At 31.5% G+C, this 22,038-nt stretch overlaps 1 protein-coding gene across 6 annotated transcripts; it reads right to left on the bottom strand.

Annotated features, from left to right (window-relative positions):
- Nucleotides 1-445: 445 nt before the first annotated feature.
- On the bottom strand, nt 446-21,846 carry LOC130657816 (inositol-trisphosphate 3-kinase B-like). 6 transcript variants are annotated; one of them, XM_057460813.1, is made up of 9 exons: nt 8,858-9,212; nt 7,862-8,500; nt 7,006-7,105; nt 5,916-6,132; nt 3,042-3,087; nt 2,677-2,826; nt 2,276-2,377; nt 2,055-2,126; nt 446-1,661 (listed from the first exon to the last, which is right to left on the bottom strand). In XM_057460813.1, exons 2-9 carry the CDS (start codon nt 7,931-7,933, stop codon nt 1,452-1,454), a joined length of 969 nt encoding a protein of 322 aa, XP_057316796.1. In that variant the 5' UTR covers nt 7,934-8,500; nt 8,858-9,212; the 3' UTR covers nt 446-1,451. The 6 variants fall into 6 exon arrangements, with proteins under 6 accessions (XP_057316796.1, XP_057316799.1, XP_057316794.1 ...); XM_057460816.1 differs by lacking the exons at nt 7,862-8,500; nt 8,858-9,212 and adding an exon at nt 21,796-21,846; XM_057460811.1 differs by lacking the exons at nt 7,862-8,500; nt 8,858-9,212 and adding an exon at nt 19,448-20,296.
- Between the last annotated feature and the right edge of the window lie 192 nt (nt 21,847-22,038).

The raw sequence follows: 22,038 nt of genomic DNA, 5'->3' as shown, positions 1-22,038 counted from the left end.
CCTAGATATCAAATGCTGGTAAAAAAGTAGTTTTAAACATACATTTCTTTTTCCAGGTCAAAATCATTTATCAATCAAACAAAGCAGGTTACCGACAAAAGCAAATAGAATATCAGTTTATACATCCTTTCAAGATAAACAAGTGAACTTGAATTCTACGCAAACGATCAAGGCAAGTGAGTCAAACGAATGAACAAGTTCGTTTCAGGTAGTCAAAAAAATAAAATAATTATTAAAACAAATGAGTCCGTTCGAGGCAATTAATTAAGACAAATAAATCAATACAATGGTTTGGTTGAACAAATCCAACAGTGGCGCAATCATACAAAAATAATGCGGGACAGTTCTTGGTGCTTTTACTAAGATATATTAACTACATTTTTTTACAACAGGGAACTCTGAATTAATATAACACAAAGTGAAAACATTAACCATATAAGGTAAATAGAGTTTGGTGTTTATCTTCTTATACACAAGTTGTTTTAATATCTACATCATTACAGTTTTTTAATTACAAAATATACATTCTTCGTTAGTAAGCGAGATAAAGCTTAAAAGTACAAATCTAATGAGCAAAAAAGCAAAATAAAATTATACTCTAAAATTGAACTAAAACAAATTTTGTGCTAGAGGGGTGGGAGTAAGCTCTTTAAACCGCAAGCAAATGCGTTTTGTTTATTTTTGTTTATTTTCAATTCACCTAAAAAAGTTATTGAAGTAGAAAAAAATAAAGATTAATTTTGGACCTAAATGTTTTTGTTTTGCTGACAAAATAAAACAAGTTTTTTTACTCTAAAAAAGAACATTTAGGTCTAAAATACGGAGCACATGCTGGGGTATCATATCTAAAAACAGCTAAAAGCAATAAAATGATAAAACATAAAAAAGAAGTACGTTTCTCTACCCTTATATTGAGTGAAAAACCAGTTACTTTAAAAAAATATATATTATGTAACAAAATCCTTCGCGAGTAATTATCTAACAATTACTGTATTACTCAGCATTAATTAAGCTTAAATTAAGTGAGTTTAATATGTTTATGTTGGAAATTTTGTCACTGAAGAAAGAAGCAGTAATTACACGTAAATTATTATTCGTCTCCACACAACAAGAAAGTGATAACATTCAAATAACAAATTTCCCCCTTTTTCTAGTATGTTTATGAGACACTAAAATATTACGTTTATTACAACATTCGTATTTCGCCAGCAGCTTGTATTTCTCTCGTGTACTCTTTGGATTTGAAACTTTCCATGAGTCATCATCGCCCTTCAAAGGACCGGCAGATATATCCCGAAGTAATAGCATCTGTTTCAGGCGACGTTTAAAAACGTAGTATCATTTAATGACGGCTACTGGCTGTCGTGTTTTCTCCACGTAAGAACAGTCACACCATCTTTTTGACTTGTGACAATAAGAGCGCCATGTGTCAATTATCGCTGTCTGTCTTATTACGTTTTCTCGCAATCCATGTTAGTCCAAATATTTATCATGTTGTCCAATCCGGTAAGGTAACCATCTTCGTGGTTGCCAAGCATCCAGTCACTGTAGTGATTAATGTTAGTGCCATTTTTTAACGGCATTGTTTTACCGAAGTCTATTAACCATATTCCACACGATCCTTTAGCATCATGAATAAACAATAAGGAGCTACCAATGACCTAAAAATAATCACCACGCATTAGTGGCTAGCTTCCTTCTTTAATGATTGCGCTGCTTCATAAGACAATGCCTTAAAAACGGATTAGCAACCTAATCAAACAAACGCCTCTGCATTCAACGTATACAGAGCGTAGTAACATGGAGAAATGTTTTAGGCCCACATGTTTCTTTGACCTACTGACAGTTTAATATCCTCAATGATACAGAAAATAATTTGATTGCGCACAAGAAATTATCAAAATGATCTCCGCATTCCTACAGTAGATAGAAATTGGATCTGGTTGGATTAAGACTGATTAAAATGTTCTTATCCACGCATCAAAAATAATTGCAGCCCGTAATTTTAGATTTCAAACGAGCCTGCGAAATCACATGACATGACACGTGCTTACCTCGTGCGTTTTAAAGAAATTGGATGACGACAGAGAAGCCTTGATGACTTTTAGTCTTTGAATATATTTATCCTGAAAGAAGAAAGAAAACATTACTGAAAATAATCTCAATGACAAGTAGATTAAAGATTGAAACAACAGCAACCTCAAACAGCGCTGGTTCAATGAATATTCAAACAAATTTACTACAAACAATTTGAAATAAATAAAATATCTCTCACCCTTAAGTTTTTGCTATTTCCAACAAATCTATTGAAGACTGACGCGATATCTTCTTCAGTTTTAATTTTCTTAAAATCTTTATCCGGATTATTCTCACCCCTCTGAACAGAAAGTAAAAAAAACTATTTCAAACCTATGCATAGCTAACAATAAGTAAGAACAAAATGCCGAAACTGATAAAATAATGATGGCACGAGTCTAACTCCAACTACTGAGCATGACGTGCAATTATAACTATGGCAGAAGAATTTTACTTGGAATTGATAAAACCTATTGTGTTAACACGAAAGTTCCCAAAGGCTGTTGGATTAAATTGACTAAAAACCATGTCATAGCCCATGCCTTCGTAAATGATGTTTGTATGACCACGTCACTAAACGTCATAACATATATTTCTCACCTTAATACCTTCTATCCGAAAACCGAGCGTGGCTGTTGAACTAAGCTGTTCTCTCCATTGCATGTATCGTGGTTTCGTACAACTACGTGTTTCGTTCTCATAATCAGTAGGTTCTGAAGGATCCACAGCAATCATTTTTAAATATAAATCCTGCAATATAAAGGATTAAATGCATGGAACGTGAAAGTGCAGTACTGGTGTGGAGGAATACAGAGTTAATAGTTTAACAATCAAAGAAACAATTTTAAAACAAAATTTCGCATATACCAACATATAACATATAGCAATTATCCTCAATCTAGATGCTAAGTTCAGCAGAAGTAACTGAACAATAAAAAAATGAAAGAAAATTAATAACAAATCACCTTTCTGGGTTTGCCTACTTTGTTAACTTCTTCTTCTAAATACGTTCTAAAAATATCAGAAAATAGTTAGTTTTTTTTATTCATATTTCTTTCAGTACAGTTATTACAAGAGGCTGTTCACCTTTTTGTAAATGTTGTAAATCGAGTTGAATTTTAAACCAAGTTGACCAAAAGTCAAGTTGCTTCAAACCAAGTAGTCCTGCGCGTATTATAGTAAACCAAGTTAACTATTTCGAGTTATTATTTATTTTTTTTCTAACCAATCTTCAAAACGTTTTCTGAGCTCGTCACGCTTTTGTTCCGCCATTTTGAACACCACGAGGCGAGTGAATAAATAAGATACTCGCAGTTCAACCAAGTTGGGAATTTCCGATTTGTAGTTGTATTTTTGGACAACTTGGTTTAACCCTATTCGGTCCGGGGGGGGGGGGGGGCGGATTCCGCCCCCCCTGACGGTTTTTTTTTTAACTCCTGATTGCTTTCTTATATGGCTATGATACTTACTGAGTTTCAACATTTATCTATTAGACACCTGCATGCTAAATTTTTAGGTCGCATACCTTTCAGAGGCTTTGGTAATGGCCATTACTCGAAACTACCCCTAAAATCTCTATGAAATCCTTATAATGGGGAAAATATAATAACTCCTGTTAGGATTATCCTTAGAACTTGAAACTTGCAACACAACTTTGTTTCATCAAGAAGAATCATTTTGAATAATTTTGACACGTGACTAATCCGACTTCCCGATTTTGTCGGATTTTACCCGAAAGTCGGAAAAAAACGGATTTTCGGACAATTTTTGGCAATTTTTTATTCGATCCATGTGAAAACCGGAAGATATGTTAAAAAAAATTTATTTAGCTTTCAGAAACTTCAAACAGAATGTAAAAATTCGTTCTAGAACAAAAGTAATTATATTTTAAGCAGAAAGTGGCATTTTTAACAATTTTCAAGCTTCTGATGACGTCACAGAAAATGTGCTGACGCAAGCAAAAATTTATTGCCGCCATTTTGTTCCTTTTATGACGTACTATAAGTGTGCCAAGTTTGATTCTATTTGAACAATCCTATGAAAAGTTATTGAGGGGGGGGGCGGAATCCGCCCCCCCCCCCCCCGGTCATAGTATGTTCGAAAAACCCCGGACCGAATAGGGTTAATATTACACTTAGGTTACAAAATAAACAAGATAACAAACCTGAAGAAAAAGCGGAATCCGCCCCCCCCCCCCCCGGTCATAGTATGTTCGAAAAACCCCGGACCGAATAGGGTAATATTACACTTAGGTTACAAAATAAACAAGATAACAAACCTGAAGAAACTAAAGAAGTATTTCTATTTTTACTTTTAATAACTTTGCTAAAAAAATTAAGGTGTAATGGTAAAAATATAATTTTTTTAAAAAAATATATCGAGTTTGATATTCCCTACCATAATATAAATATTTAATTAGTTTTCGGTAGTTCGCTTAAGACCTTCTGCACATCTTTAAATAGGCTATTGTTGTAAAGGTCAGGTTGCGAAAAACTCTTTTACGAGGAATTTTAGATGTTCGTTTTTCACGATGTATACATGACTTAAAATGTCCAAAACTCCCCTCCACGAAGGTAAACCTCAACAAAACTTTGCACAAGTGCTCATCGATACCTGCTGTAAATGACGTTGTTACATTTTATGTATATTTTCATTATTTAAAGAAAAAGACAGGTTAAAATACAAAGGAGTGAGCAAAAACTCATTTTTTCACAAATTTTTAAATAAAAAACGAACGACGCGCTTATTCGAAAAAATGTGACAAAGTATTTTGCTATGGTAATGCTAAAGTGATTGATAAATATGACGCAGAATAAAAATAAAACGGAGGGGAGTTTCGGACGTTTTAGTGAAAACAAAGATGTGGATTTATGGCTATCTGGAAAAAAAATTAAATTTCATATTTATATTATCCTATAGACAATTTAATTTGCTTTTATATTCAATAAATAATTTTAAAGAAAAAAACATAATTTTTGAGAAATAATGAAATAATGTCTATAATGTCTATACCCTTACAGTATCCTTAAACCAACCATCTTCCATACTCTTCCGCAGGTAATTGTAGGGGAGGGAGGGGGAGTTGACCGTTTGCAATTTTTGGAAAAAAATCACTACAATTTCCATTTACACGTTGTTTTTTTATAAGAACACAAAAATCGGGGATGGCCTTTCAATGTTCTTAATTTTTATATATCATAGCCTAAAACTGTTCTTACAATGTTTTTAACCTTTTTCCCCGCATAAGAAACAGAGCAGACAGCTGATAAACAACAGAAAGAAAGGGACGAAAAAGAAACAACTGAAGTGGAGGAAGAAGAACTTGAAGGCCTTGAAGAGGACCGAGCGATAGATGACGAAATGATAGGTCGTGATGTCATGGGTCTATATGAAAATGGATGGTTTAAGGGGAAAATCAAGTACTTCAACTCTTCCCTTGTCCGATATCTCGTCCAATACGAGGATGGTTCAACAGATTTAGTTGGAATAGATGATTTCAATGACATTGATCTGAAAATTTTGTAAAGTGTAAAACGTGATATAAAAGTTATGTTTATATATTATAGGATTATTTGTCTTAAGTCTTTTGTTAATTTTAAGAAAATGAATGTATTTGTGATTTAATATTCTTCTTTTTTTCTGACTTTAATTTTTTTGTCCAATCGCGTCGAAGCCTTCATAATGTTCTTAACATGTTCTTAATTTTGAGGGTTTTGAAGCCTTCCGTTTTTATAAACTTTGTTCTTATAAAAAAAACAACGTGTATTAACACCCTTGCTATTACACCCCCCTCCCTACAATTAGCTGCCCAAGAGTATTTTTACTATACTTATGCTCACCTTGTTCCCATCTTACAGTCCATAACAAAAGACGGCTGATCAAAATCTTGCAACAAGTCTTGCATTTGAATGAAATCGTGTTCATCTTCGTTGACGATCATTTTAAATTCGGGGACATAGGGACTTAGAGAATCCTTCATTAACTTTTGTAGACACTCGATTTCAGCTTTGCTTGCTTTTTTTAATATGGTTCCCTGTTCGCCAGATTTAAATCCACCTGCGAATAAAAAGGCACATAATATTTCCCATGAAACAGTATGTAGGAAGTGCTGAACGAAAGTCAACCTGCTTTGCTATTGACTGTTTAAAAAATTCATTAGAAAAGCGCTAAAAACTCTACTCCATCACCTAGCCTAAAGGCGAAGAACAAATGTCTTTGAAAGAAAAAATGTACACAAAAGCCATTTTTACGGTCAACAAAATGGTAAGAACAAATACAAAACAGTCAGCCCGACTAATACACACCACTTTTATAATTATAATCGTTTATAAAAAATATAAACGAAACATTATCTACAAAGTCAATTTGACATTCGACGTGCAACATGTACCTGTGTCTCCACGCCCACCTTCCACCACTCCTATTAATTTAAAGTATGGCAGACACTTTTTAACGTGTAAGTCATGCAAGTATTATGTGCAATCAGTTGAGGGAAAAAACCACCAGTCTTTCGAACAAGTGTTGACACGAGCTCATTACTCCTCCTCTGGAGAAAGATTGGCAAACAGCTTTATATTTTGTTTGTTCACTATCCCTACACAAGAGAGCTATCATCTTACAGGAAAGTGATGTCTTAAACGATGATGAATGCGTTAAAAATCACAGTTTTTCATAATTTATGAGTTAATCGTGTCGAATTAAATACCCGTTTATTTTAGTAGTTGGGTGCTTTTATCCTCCACTGATTAGCTGAACCAACATTTATTGAATACAAATAAACATTTCCAGTCTTCAACTCTGAAAATTACATAACAATTTTAAAAGCCCCTGATCGACCTTTCCTTCCCCAATTATGGCGTCCTAAATCTAATTTTAAAAAAAATAAGAAGAAAGCATAGTAGAAGCTTAAAAACATCGGTAGAAACTCACCAGCATGTCCAGCTAGTTGGATCCACGGATACTGCTTTTTGTAATTTTGCATGAAGGGTGACCAGCGAACAGCTTTGCGAAGCTTCACCCACATACTCTCCTATAAAAAATACGCGTCTTGTAAAACTTGTCTTCGAAGACGAAATAATGATAAATTTTCGAAAAAAGCATAAAAATAAGTACATCAAAACAACACAGAATACACGAAAGACCAATGATTTATTTTACAATAAACCTGTATGATCAATCGACTTCATAAAATTCTGAATGACAGTACAAAATAGAACATACTAAGAAGGAACTCATGGACATATAAACAAAACTCAGTTTTCTGAATAAACAAACTCTGAAATAAGCACAAATTTCAATACACTAATAACCGCTAACGTTACCATGTAAACTACTCATTTTAAGACAATGTAAACAAAATATCAACAAACAGCTCTCTCTCTCTCTCTCTCTCTCTCTCTCTCTCTCTCTCTCTAACTTTATTCTTCATAATTCCACTGTCAACGTTATAAAACACAACTAAATAATATACATTATTTTTACTTGCACAACAGCTGACATTATCGTTATCACGACGTGGCACTAGCTTGTAGAGACAAACTCAAATAAAAAAAACGACACACGACCTAAACACCTCAAAGTATAGGTGAAATGACTTCTAACTGACTACATAATTTCTCTCAAATGAGCATTATTTATTGACAAGCCACATAGAAAAGTAAGCACGAGGATGTATCATTTTGGACAGCTAAATCATCTTTTAACTTAAAATGATCACATTCTTAAATTTTTATCGTCATTATGAAACTTTAAGTACATATTATTAAGTAAAAGAAAAAACACATACCACATAAAATATAAAGGCTTCACTTGAACAGCAAAATAAACTTAAACAACACGAAGGAAAATGAACATCCATGCCAAATAGAAAAACAACAACAGAAAACTAAATCGTGATAAATAATTTTAAACAAATATCTCGACTCCACTCAATTCATTTAAATCACTTGTTTTAAGTGGTTATTTTGTCAGCTATTGTTCCCCTTAACAATTTAATTATGAAACAAGTCGTAATAGGAATCTCCAATTAACACAAATATGAGCTAGTTTTGAGCCATTATAACTAGAACCGTCATTATAGCCATGATTGACGCTAAAATGATCACGGTACTTCACTTGACATTGAATGGAAGCCGTCACTAGGCAACATTCACAAAAACATTGTAACATAGCGAAATTTAATCCCATAATTGGTCATTCAATTGCAAATTGTAATTATAGAAAGTCGAACATGGACTCGACTCCAGCTTGACGTATGACTATGTTGTGTGTAATACGCACATGATTGCGTGGCTGGTAGAAAGATTACGTCAACCAACTTGTCAAACATGACAAGAAAACTTGCAAACTTGTATAATAAACTTGCGGGATGTAACATAATCAGTAATTTTCACGCTGATTTTATACCTTCACAAATGTGGGTACACTAACAACAAAAAAGAGTAAGCAGTCACAATCGCAAACACAAAAGAAGTTAAGATAGAAAACAGTGTGATAATGACGGATTAGTTAGATGATGCTTTATCTATACCGTCATGTTATAAACACTACTATATGTTATAAGTCATGTTATATGGCATATGTATATGACATACATATGACATATGTCATATAATATATGTCATTTTATATGATATATGTTATACGACAGGTTATAAACCACTACTTTAAAATTTATGACTTCGTACCAAGCAAAAGATAAGTGACAAATTGCTTTTTTTAAAAGATGGCAATAAAATAATAAAGTAGTTCCTTTATGCAAGGTGAAGTAAACCACGTTTACCTAACTGGCCAGTAATCTGATTACTTAATTTCACTATGCAGGGTGGAAGATGCAGGAGTTGTTATAAAAATACCAAAGGACAACTCTAACGTTGAGCGAAAGCTTCCCTGACGCACGTCCTAACTTTGTCAAGGTAGACAACACTGAAGGTTGCTTTGATCTTTTCCCGGCGAGACAAAAAAATCTGACGTCCATGGCTTAATTTCATCAGCGATGAAATGCTAAAATGTTAAGCGCAAGGAGAATCAAATGTACAAACATGAAACACATATATGTATGAAAGCGATCATATCCATGGTAATTGCTGCTGTTAAATTTCCAACTAGGCTGAGTTGACCTGCTGCAACGAGAATATTGCTAGTAAAGTAACAAATACAAACATTCGATCGTTTTCTTTTACTGCTTCTAGCCACTGCCATCTTGGATATACATCTCTAAATCATGAAATAAGTTTTTTCACCTCATAAAGCCAGCTTTTGGTCGATGCTTAACATAAATTATGAAAATATCTCTATTCAGTTATTCTAAATAAGCTTTGAAGCCATTTACTCAGTATTAAATTATTTGTATTGATTGCCTCAACACAAAACAAACCAAAAAAGAGACGACTGGCAAACGGCGAGAAGTTGAAAAGAAAATGTTGATGTTAAGTTTAGTTTTATAGTTTGTAGATAGAAGAAAGTACTCAAAAAAAACGAGATAGTGATTATTATAGTAGTAAATGCAAATCACAACTGTCTTTTTCACACAACAGTATTAAATAGGTAATTGAACCATTTCTCTTCTTCATAATATCCAACAAAGTACAAATAATATCAACAGCTATTTAATTTTGTAAGAAATTTCAGTATTTTGGTCACAACAATATGACTAAAAGCGAATGTGGGCCGGACGCTAAATAACATTATAAACCAGGCATTTTTGAAATTCTCCAAAACTTAAAGGTAATTGAGAGAACTTAGCAAAAAATATTTAACAGTCATCCAGTCAATTGTGAAATTATCTAATATGGATGATCTAAATAGTGTGTAACATTTTCATCACATTCAGTGCATAATTTAAATTCCAAATTAAATTTGCGTAACCATTCTGCAACCATTTTATATATGTTATGAATGTTAAATCAATTTCCCATATAGTGATGTTTAACATAAACTTCTCCCACTTTTACACAATTTTGCTTGTTCCTTTTACGAAACATCCTAGCATGAATATTCCATCAAAATCATTGACAATCAATTCACTTAAATGAACAAATTGCAACCAAGTAACATAAACGAGCTATCTCACATGTATAATAACACCCTTCATCGTAGTGACTTTCAAGTATTTCAATTTTTTACGAAAAACATACACAATTTTAACAACGTTGGGTTCTTCAAACTTTACCAGAGACGTTTTCTCGCTAGATCCTTCTGTTACAACTCCCTCTGTTACGTCTCTCTGTTACAATACATTTTTTTTATTTGACTATTCGCTCAAATTACAAAACAAACAGGTTTTGAAAAAGTTCAACAAAAACAAAAGGTAAACAAAAAGCCACAAAAAATGACTTTAAAATCATTTCCCAGAGTCTTACGGAAATTTTCTGTAATTGAAAATTTTTGATTTAACAGAAATAGTGTGGTTTTCTGCCAAGAGTTATTTCTAGTGTCACGCTTGCAATCTTGCACCGTGACATATGCAGCGGTGTACAGGTTAATAAAGAAACTTTAGTGACAACACATATAGTAATTGTACTATACTCTCTTTTATAGTACCATCATAAGACGAAGTGATGGCGCATTTAGTAAGCTCATAACAGTCCTAACAGAAAAATATCACAAATTCTTAATGTTGATGTATTGAAAAACAGAATTACGTTACTCCCATAAGGCTTTTTTAAAACAAAATACAGACTGGTGGGAAAATTATGCCAGTGTAACTTCAGTTACTTACTAAAACATTTGTAATTTTGTCTAATACATCAGCAAGGACAATCTTGAGCGTCATTTTCACATCATATGAATACCAAGGTAATTAATAACTTTTCAACTATTTCATTCTTTATATTCATTCAAAAAAATTATCATAAAGTAAAAAGGCATGCAAAATATTGCAAAAACAATCGAATTAATTGTAAAAACACTGTCCATCTCCAATCTATATTCTTAAATACATGCTGGATAAAGAATACAGCAGGAAAATGTAAACAATTGCCTATCTACACATTGAGTTTGTTCTCCACGCATATTTGTCCAGCAGTAGATTACTATGGTCTGATTTTATTTAACAACAAATGTAAATAGCTCAAATGAAAAGTTATTGATGAAGAAAACGCAATGCAGAAAAATCATCTAAATTGACTGCTTCCACAGGCAATTCAGCTTTTGAGGACTTGTCAAGCAATCCGCATAATTAATATAACACACACTTGAACCTAATAAATTATTTATACACACACTAATAGCAAATAGTCATTTCCTCTTAACAACGATTTTGATGTTCCGTACACAGAGTTTATACCACAAATTACAAAAACGTTATTTTCCAAACATAACCAAGCTTTCAACACTTGTCACTTTACCCAACGGAAAAAGAATGTATATATGAACAATCAAAATTATCTGAAGTTTTTTAAACATTACTGCTACCCTACCCTACACAAACATGCAATGCTTTAATGTATACTAGAAACAGCATAGAATTGGTCAAAGTTGTCAATTAAATTTTGTAGTTGAAGGTTGAAGGAAAGTGACATTGCTTTACAATTTGATCACCAACAGCACTTGGTGCACCTTAAGAATAAAAAAAAAGATTTTTAACAATCAACATTATCAGTACCAAGTGACACAACAAATACTGTCAATTATTATCAACTATAAGGATGATCACAAACACATTATTATATATAAGTTTTTCTCTTTTTTTGATAAAAACATAATATAACATATTTCAATTCTAGACATCTAAAACACAGGGTTGCAAAGCAACTTTAGCAAGTCAACAGAAAGAACAGAATTTAGTATAAAATGTCCAACACATTAAAAAATTATAACTCTTACACACACACATTGTATTGTGAAATCCATTGTACATAATTTCTATATACAAAACAGGTTGCAGGAAACATTCAAAATTCGGACATATTGCATTAAAACACAAGTTCACTTGTTTACTCACATGTGTTGCATACTATTATTAATTTTTATTATTTTAATCAACTCTGAACAGTGCAGAAATGTGTTAAATGTGCTTTATAATTATTTATCTTCAAAATACAAATAGACAGGGAAATGACATGTACATGTTTTTACTGAGTTTTGATAACATGACCATAACATAACATTTTGATAACATAACTCAACGAGGATGTTACAGCTTCATTTAAACACAAGAAGTTGTAATCAAAGTATAGCCTCTGTTAATAAAGGCAATATAAATCTTCAAATCTTCTATATCGTAATAATTAAGTTTTATCTGGCAGTTCGCAAATAAAACACTAAATACACACTAAATACCGAATGCAATAAACCTTTAAGATAGGTAAATTCTTGAAGATTTTTTTACAGGCGACTGGTATATAATAATCGGTTAGTGTGTATGAGACTGAAAATACCAAACCGTTCTGCAACTTTTAACTCACAAAACCAATGGATTGACATGAATATGCCAAAATAAGATTAATTTAGGTATACTTTTTATATTTAAAACTAGGTAATTGCATTGCACAAATTAATTCCAAATAATTTAGAAATGGGTTGAAGTAGCTGATGTCTCCTCCAGCATAGGTAACTAGGGACAACTTGTCACCAATATGCCTGGCCTGAATAGGGTGATCTTTTTAAAAAAACATGTAGGTTTTTTTAAGGAAGCCTGCAAATATCCAACGCAAGAGCATACACAGAAGACAGAACTTAAAAACCCAGTAAAGTATGCTTTTTATGAAGGTAAAAAAACTTAAAAAGATGGAAGTCAACAAAACTATAATTTTGTCGCTCATATCCAATACAAAACTGATAAAAAAAATATTTAGCTACTTTTTTCCCTAACACGACAATTCTAACTGGCTAGTAGTTAAATTTTGTGGATAAATCTCTTAAAATAATACGGAGAGTGTGTCTGTGTGTCTGTAACAGGCAAAGCAGATGTGTTCATTTTCCTTTGATGTAGCCGAAATAGTTATGTTTGAAATTAAATTTTCTGACGTTACGGCACAACATCAATATTACTACTTTAACGTTAATATCTTACTTTATATTACTAAAGCCATTACAGTGCACTTAAAACTTTGAGGCCAAATAACTTGGAAACAAGGTGATGACCTCAATGATTTTGCACCACGTGGGTAACTAGGGACCACCTAGGACCAATTTGGGTAAGTTTCCCAAACCTGGGTCCCCAGACAGGGTCTCCAAATTCCCTGACTTTCCCTGACTTTTTTAAGAAATTCTACAGCCAAACAGAAAAACAAATTAACTAAAACTGTTTAAACCGTATTTGTCACAACATATATCTGCACTGCACTGCTGACATGACCAAAACATCTAAAACAACCTATTTTTCAATTGTCTAAAGTGGATTTTTCCATAGGCCTTATCGACTAGTATATATATATATATGACATATCTGCATCTTCTTTTTCTATGTACTCTCCAAAAAAGTCAGTTTTATACCCCCTACCCACTTCTATGCTTTAGTACGTTTTTGACATGCCCCCCCCCCTCCAACACCCAAACGGGCATACTTTTTAAGTCACCCCTAATCCCCCCAAAAATTAATTAATAATTGATATAATGCTTTATACTGTTTTATACCAGGATACATCACTCATTTAACTTTTTTCTAAGTTTTATTAATTATAACACATTACTTGAAAAAAAAACACATAAAACCTGATTGAACAAAGAATGAGATTATTAGTTTATCATCATAAAATTCAAGCATTTGCTAGCAGCAACAAAATGAATATAAACATTTTTCTAATTTACTTATAGCAACAGATTATCATATTACAATAAACAAACAAGTCAGACAATGTACCATGAGATTGTTACCAACTCAATGCATCTCTAACTAGCTTCCACCTGTTAGTCATGCAATAATCTTAAGTAATCGCGATTTTAAATATTTATAGCATGCTGTTTAACACGGTCCTGTGGCACTAAGTTCACAGGTTTCTTAATTTTCTAACATGAGCCTTGAGAGCCTTCCGTTGAAGGCTCTCAAGGCTCACGTTATAACAGAATCAGCAAATATCAACTTCTTATAGAAAGTTAAACACTTTAAAAAACAACTTGCAGCCAATTATTGGCAAAAAGAACACAGAACAAGAAGAGACATTTAAAGACATTTTATTCTAGGATTATTATTAAAGTTGATTTTTGCTTTTCCAGAACAAAGTCAATTTTTAGGACTTTCTATGCTTTTCCAGGCACTAGTCATTCTGTTGCAGCACAGCAATATGAAATCATATTTTAATGATTATTGATCATGCTTTTTTATAATTCTAAGTATTTGTGCTTAAAAAAACAAAAAACCTGTTTGAATAATATATAGATATTATCATGTCATGAACGTTTTGACAGTTACAGCTGTCATCAACAGGCAATGATCGTAATTATCTTCAGCTATTTATTAGTTGAGGAGATAATTAGAAAATCGAAATCAACTAATCAGATCACGCCAATTAAAGTAATTAATCTTTTTACAGACCTATATGGAATCAATAGATTAATTAAAATCTTTTAGAAAAGGGAAATATTTAGAAAAAGGAACGTAAAAGAAAGGAAAAAGGAAGGTAACAACTTTCCTTTTTCTAAAAGTTCGCTTTTTGCTACGGCTGTCTTGAACTATTGTGCACTTTTTTCTAAATGTAGCCTAGAATAAACTCACTTGTTCATAACGGGATATCTATATTATTCTATGACAATTTCTGAACAGATAAGTAGTAATATTTTTAAAGTTAAAAAAACCTTTACTTCATTAAAATCAGAGATCGAGAAATATCCGTAATGTTGACACAAACTTCTTAAAAATTCTCTGTTTTTTAAGGATGTCAGAAAAAAAGATTTGCCAACATGGCATTGCGTGAAAGAATCACAACACAGGCCACATAACTTGCTAGAAGAAATACTCTTTTCTAGTTACAATTCTTCCCAAATATATAACTACGAAAACATAGTGTTAGTTTTGTTAGAAATGGATCTAATTGGAAGCAATTCAAGTTCTAACAAAGATGAAAATGATAACATACCTAATTTATCAACCCTCAAACCTATAATTTTTAACCAGAAGTTTCTTTGGAAAAACTGAGTAAATTGAGAATGTGTTGGTGTATGAGAGTGATGAGGAAGAAAAAGACTTTTCTACAATAAGAAAACTGTTGCTAATGTGATGGTCACTGGAAAGCTGTAGAGAGTAGTACAGTGAAAGCTTATGTTGCAGGGATACAAATCATCATGGCAATCATTTTGAAGGGTAAAATAAACAAAACCTAACAAGCATAATTTTCTTTTTTATGTTTAAAACCCTAGCAAAACTACATATTTCCATTAAATATTATAACTATATCTGTTCTACTGTATTTATTTATTTATAATTAATATTTATACAGGATAGCCATTCAAAAACTAGTAAATATGTAAATATAGGTACAAAAAGATTCTGTTCTTTCATGGGTCCTGTTTCCCCATCCACTGACTGAGTCACATAAAAAAAGTAATGAAAATTGTAGATACAAAAAAAGTATATATATACATGTATAAAACATAATGGTATTAAAAAGTAAAATTAGATTAAAGTTAGTAGAAACAAATTTACAGGTTAAAAAACTAATTTTACATATATAATTTTACAAAATTTTTTGTTGATGTTGCAGCACAGAGGTTGTAGTGAAATTTTAGAGGACCTTGTCTTTGCGTTGACAAAAAAATGCTTAAAAGCACAACTCACACAAAACATCTTTAAAAATATAATTTGCATAACATCAGTTTTAACTCACAATCAATCAATTCTATTTCGCACCTATTTTATTCAATACTGTCAAAGACATATCGCAAAAAAAGCACAACGACAGTTGTTTCATTTTATACATTTTTTTAAATCAAATGGGAATGTGTGCTTAGAAAAAACAAAACTTAATATAGGGGATTATTGTCTAGGTTTTTCTTTTTTGGAAAATAATGTATAACAGAAGCCAAAACTTTCGGGATGGTTTTTTCTTTGTAAACTAAGTACTGACCACTGTCGTCTCTCAATAATTAAGGGGTGACATAATGCCCATTTTGTATTTTGTGTGTTTAATTATAAAAAAATAGATTCTTATTACCCTCACCTTACAAAAGCACATGTTCTTGAAGGCTTTTTCTCGATGTAAGAAAAACATTGCGCTGGGGAAAGAATGAGGAAAGAAAATGATATATTATTTTTGACATGACTTAGTTTTGAAAATGGCTATAATAAAAGAACTTGTGTTGAATTTTTTAATACGAGAAAGACAAACATTTGGCTGTTTCAGCAAAAAGGCTACTGAAAGAACAAGTGTAAATGCCTCCTAAAGCACTCTGGTAAAAACAATTTGGAAAACAAATAATATCCAGAATCTTTCGGCAAGGTAGCAGTTCTTTTTATATCATGCTTTTATATCATCAGTTTTTCATACTGGAAATCTGATAAAATACCACCTGAGTTTTTCTATTATCATCACGTCAGAATTTTGAAAAAAAACTACAACATCACCAACAATTTTTTTCATTTTATTATTACTACTTCTGTTAGTATAGTTGATAGCAGTACAATTTAGCATGTTTTCAAGCAGTTGCCAATAAACTAGCTAATTTAAGTAAGCTTGCTACAAATAGTACTACCACTGCCAGCAAATTGCACTTTTTGACCTAAAAAACATCATCATTTTACCTCAACTCAATCCTCTTAAAATTGAAATGGGGTCAGAATGACGAAGCGCTTTCACATGTAGTAGACACAAGTTTTTACAAAGATGATGACACTTTTATATGAAAAGAAATAGATATTTCAATTTTTTTGTTATGACTACTGCTTTTTTAAATAAAAAATTAGAGCTTAATTCCCGTTAACATCAAGAAACATCAAAGTGAAACCCAAATTAAAAAAAATAAAAATAGAAAGTATTTTCTGATGGCTGAATTCTAAAAGATGATATTAAATTTTCTCATCTTTCATTATTCAGAAAAATGGAATTTTTTAAAACGATCGTTATCTGTCAAAATGACTAGGCTCATGATGACATTTGCAATATATTATAATTGAACGTACAAGCAAAAAATAAAGAGAAATTGGAAATTTAGAACGGAAGATTATGAAAACAGAAGATGGAGTCAAGCTAAGTTCCCCTAAAAACAAAAATGACAACGCATGTTATCGAATATAATACAACAACTTTTGAGTCCATCACAAGAACATAAGCAACTGAAAATCTGACTCAAGAAATCTAGGATCAAGCATCCCCAGACTATACGCTAATCAATTGATTAGTAATCACCCTACAGTACTGTGAAAAGGTTTGTAACATTGTGGCTCGTGTTTATTTCATGTTACGCACGAACCACGATAGCTCATGATGCGTATTTTTTTAACAATCTCGGACCTCACGATCATGCTTCGTGGACTACACGAACGAAAATTAAACATTACACCGTGGCGTCCTCGATACATAACTTCTATTGTAAAACAACAAAGACCGTATTAGTTTATCAATTAAATCAAAAACCGACAGCAAAAAAATAAATTAACACTTGTTGTTTTAATTCGTTGTCATAAAGCTCCTTTGTGAATGAAAACGATGTAAAAAAACATTTCTATCGCCGCTTTTCATTCTTAAACTTTTATAATGCCATTTAAAAAAGCATTTCTATTGCCGCTTTTCGTTTATAAACTTTTAAAATATGCAATATTAAAAAACATTTCTATCGCCGCTTTTCGTTTATAAAATTTAAAATGCGACGTAAAAGCACTTCTATCGCCGCTACTCGTTTACAAACTTTTAAAATGCGATCTTAATAAACATTTCTATCGCTGCTTTTCGTTCTTAAACTTTTAAAATGCGATTTAAAAAATATTTCTAATACCGCTTTTCGTTTTTAAACTTTCAAAATTCAATCTAAAAAAGTATTTCTATCACCGCAGACAAATTTAACTTTTCTAGACAAATCACATTTCATAAAAATACAATCGCGTCCATGACAAAAAAGTATACACCAAGCAAAAACTATGAATATGCTTTTTTTAACTTGATAAAACCTGAAACAAACAAATTAGCTTTAATGAAAAACTTTTTTGAAAAGAAAAAAAATTAAATTATACTGGCTATAAAAATCGTGGAGCTCGCAAAAATAATCGTGGGATACACAATCCTTCGTGGAGATAATAATGTTAGTGTGGTGCCACGGTAGAATGTTTGGATTTTTTGTTATATATAAATACCACAATTTTATTGTGGTTTGTGTGCACCACGCTCGTACATGAACATAATGGTAACAAACCTTTTTACAGTACTGTACGTGCTGAGCATTAACATTTCTATTAAAATGAAAACATGACTGCAACATTGAATGTTTTTGGAGTTAGAAGGAACCAAAGGTATAAAATGATGTTGGATTTATATTAGAGAGCTTTAAAAGTTGGTTAACAATTCTTTTTAAATTTTTTAAAAAGCTCATTTTGTTCTCAAGATATTCACATTTAGAGAATTTCAGATATAATTAATGATGTATAAAATTATGATGTCATATTTAAGTAATAGCAAATTTTATGTCATTAGTAATTTTGAACCTGTTAAGGGATGTGCATTCAAACTTTATCAATACATAGATATTATAAAGGTGGATGGAAAATGACACTGGTTCGCTCGTCTCAGGCCTCTTTTTGCCAATAACCCAAAAGCTCAGAATCTGCAACTTGCTTTAAGTATCTTGGGAGTATCTGGAGAACGAAAAGAGCTTTTTAAAAAAATTTAAGACTTGTTAACCAACTTTTTAGGCTCGATAATGTAAGTGCAACATCATTTTATACCTCGGTTCCCTTTACGTATAAATCATTTTTTAACTACTTCATTAAGTTGTTTGACAGGCTTAAACAAAGAGAAATGTTTACACTATGCAACTATGACAACAGAACAATGTATAGAAACATTACAACTGAAAACAATTACATCTGTCAATTAATTTAACTTTACTAGGTAAACTTTTTTTATCTGAATTTTTAAACAGTTTCCATGCATTTCAAAATAATTAATTTTTTTCAAATTAAAATAAAATCCAACCAGAATAATATATTGCTCTAAAAACTTCAGTTTTGTCATGATAATTTGATATTTTATCTGAATATCCTTATTAAAAGAGCATAGAACCATTATGAAATTTTGGACGACGTCATAATTATTGTAATTTATGAAATTGGGAAAGGGTGTATTCACAGTGAAATACCCCTCCCTTTCATCAGCATTATAATATTGTTCACTGGACAATTTATGTTTGATTGCCTTATTATAAAAGAAAACATCTGTTTATTGAAATAGTTTAAAAACATAATGTATGCATCTGTCAAAGTTAATCGTTTAATACAAAAGGGTACCTTTTTGGTGGGTGTATCATCACCATTTGATAACGAGCTTGCACTTTCATCCAAATCAAAATCAGAATAATCTGACATGCAATTAGTGTCCAGACTACATATGCTAGAAATACTACATAGTGAAGACTGCCTATTCATTCTCCATAAAGACGGCTTGGAAGTATCTCCAGAGTTTAATCGCTGAAGTTTCGGTTGCACTCTATTTAAATTGTTATCTAAAACAGTTTCAGAATTAGGAATTTTTCTACTCGCTTTTATGTGTTCAGTGTTAATATCATCACTAGCATACGAATTTCTCACATCCATGTTATATTGCTGAAACCTTGCAATATTAACTGGAGAGCCTGGAGTCGACCTTGAAACAACAATGTGTGGAATTTCTTGAGTGAACGACAAAAATGTGTGTATATCTTCTTCCAAAGATTTAATATACTTCGTATTTTTAAATATGTTTTCAGTGTTTGATGTTATTCCGTGATAGATGTGTTTAAGTTTTTGTTGTTCTTCATTCAAATTCATAATTTTTCTTATTAATAATTAACTATACAACCATTGTAGACATTATAATACCCTGTTCTAATATTCTGTTTTTTGTCTTTTAAACACACTAAAACATTTAAATGAAATAAATACAATCACTAACACTCAAATAATATATCAGACATAAATTTTAATAACAACATTTAACAATATATTTATCTCAGATGGTTAATTTATATAAGATATCCACAGCAAAGAAAACAAATTGATATGCCTATTAAGCTGGTTTTTCAAAAATATCAAACTTGAACATTTTGTTTGACATTAGAGGGCTTAAGAAAAAAGAATCAAAAGAAAAAGAATTACACTTTGCTTGTGCATAAAAATGAACAAATATTAAGTTAACATACAAAATGCTTTTTACAAGCCTTTATTCAATATTTATTTACATAAAAAGCACTCTTGTGTAATCACAGAATTTATAGTTTTCTTTCAAGTATGATAGACGTTTAACAAAATAAGATAGAACTACATTAAATTCTTTTCAATTTAAAATTATCCTAAACTGCCATGCTGATTACTGCATTTATTCACCTCCTTCAGTGGCTTTGATCTTCTAAATTGCTTTTATTAATTTAGGGGAATTAAAAAATAATATAATAAAAAGAGAAATAACATAGCTTTATTTACATTTATTTTGTGTAATTTATTTCCAACAAGAATATAAAACACTAAGGTTTGAATTACCCTGTCTTGAGACAAACAACTTACAAAATATAAGAAAATAACATCTACTTTATTAAACCTTGTGAGCTTGGAGAAAGTACTTTGCATAAGCTGCATGGGAAAAACAGTCACCAGAATCTTATTATACACTTTTATCATTTCTTTCGATTTAGTTCATTTCACATTGTTTCACATCGAATAGATTTTGTGGTTATAGTTAGTCTATTCATTTGTTCCAGAGAACTTAAAGCCAAAATTTATCAATAATAGTGCAGGGAAGTTAATAACAAAATGATGTGAAAGCCACAGTATAAAATTATATCCATGTTGTAGCAAATAACTGAAGAAAACTATGAAAAAGAAATATATATATTAATTATATAGTATATGTTGTTGAGAAGAAAAACTACTTTGTTTTGTACTTAAAGTTTCATGGAGTTTACACAACAATCCTCAGCAAAACAAGTGTTTTTTTACAAGGTTTGTTATAAAATTAATATATGGTAAGTTACCTTGTAAAACGTGCAGTTTGCAGTATATGGGCAGTACTAAGACTGCTTTTAGGTTAGGGTATAATAATTATAACAGTCATTTTAAATCTTATTTTGAGAGGAGAAAAGCAGGGACTCTTAATCAATCTTTCAGATTGGACTTTCTAACTTATTGACTGTTGTGAAACGGAGGTAGAACTCAGAAAACGAGAGTCTTTTTGGCAATATAAGCTTGATATATTTTTCTCTAAAGGTCTAAATAAGAGGACTGTGTCAATATAAATTTTCTTGGACGTTGGGACTGGATTGTTGGTATTCGCTTTTTTGCGCACCTATATACATGTATATCGTTAATTAGGTGTCCATGTTTTAGCTTTTAAGCAATGCTACAGAGGGGCATGATCAGGTTTCATCAAAGGGTTCAATGAATGTTATGTTGTGCAATATTCTCCTTTTAGTTTGTTTAGTTTTAGTTTTGGGGAGATAAATATAGGTTGTTGTCACTTCTCTTAGAAACAACAAAAAATTTTCTTGTTTGTTTAAAATTTGGTTTCACAATTCAAACATTGCCATCAACAGTTACTAACAGTAACAAAGTAACTATTATTGCAGTAATGAAAAATCAAAGTTTGAGGCCCAAGGAAACTTAACCTTAATTTTCCAACGAGAAATCCTTATTTTCTTCATCTGGATCCAAACCAACTGTACAAAATGTTGCAATACTATTGTTTGCTAAAAGTAACCAAAATAAATGTTTAAAATTTAAAAAAAAATTATTTCTAACATTTTTACCAAAAACTTTAAATCTGTAAGTGAACTTGAAAAACAAAGTATTGAGCAGTAACTAAAGAGAACGGCTGATAAAAACATGCACAATGCAGTTTGATGATGCAT

The sequence above is a fragment of the Hydractinia symbiolongicarpus genome, chromosome 9 (genome assembly GCF_029227915.1).
Source record: "Hydractinia symbiolongicarpus strain clone_291-10 chromosome 9, HSymV2.1, whole genome shotgun sequence".
Taxonomy (NCBI): Eukaryota; Metazoa; Cnidaria; class Hydrozoa; order Anthoathecata; family Hydractiniidae; genus Hydractinia; species Hydractinia symbiolongicarpus.
This window is presented reverse-complemented; position numbering and strand designations above follow the sequence as displayed.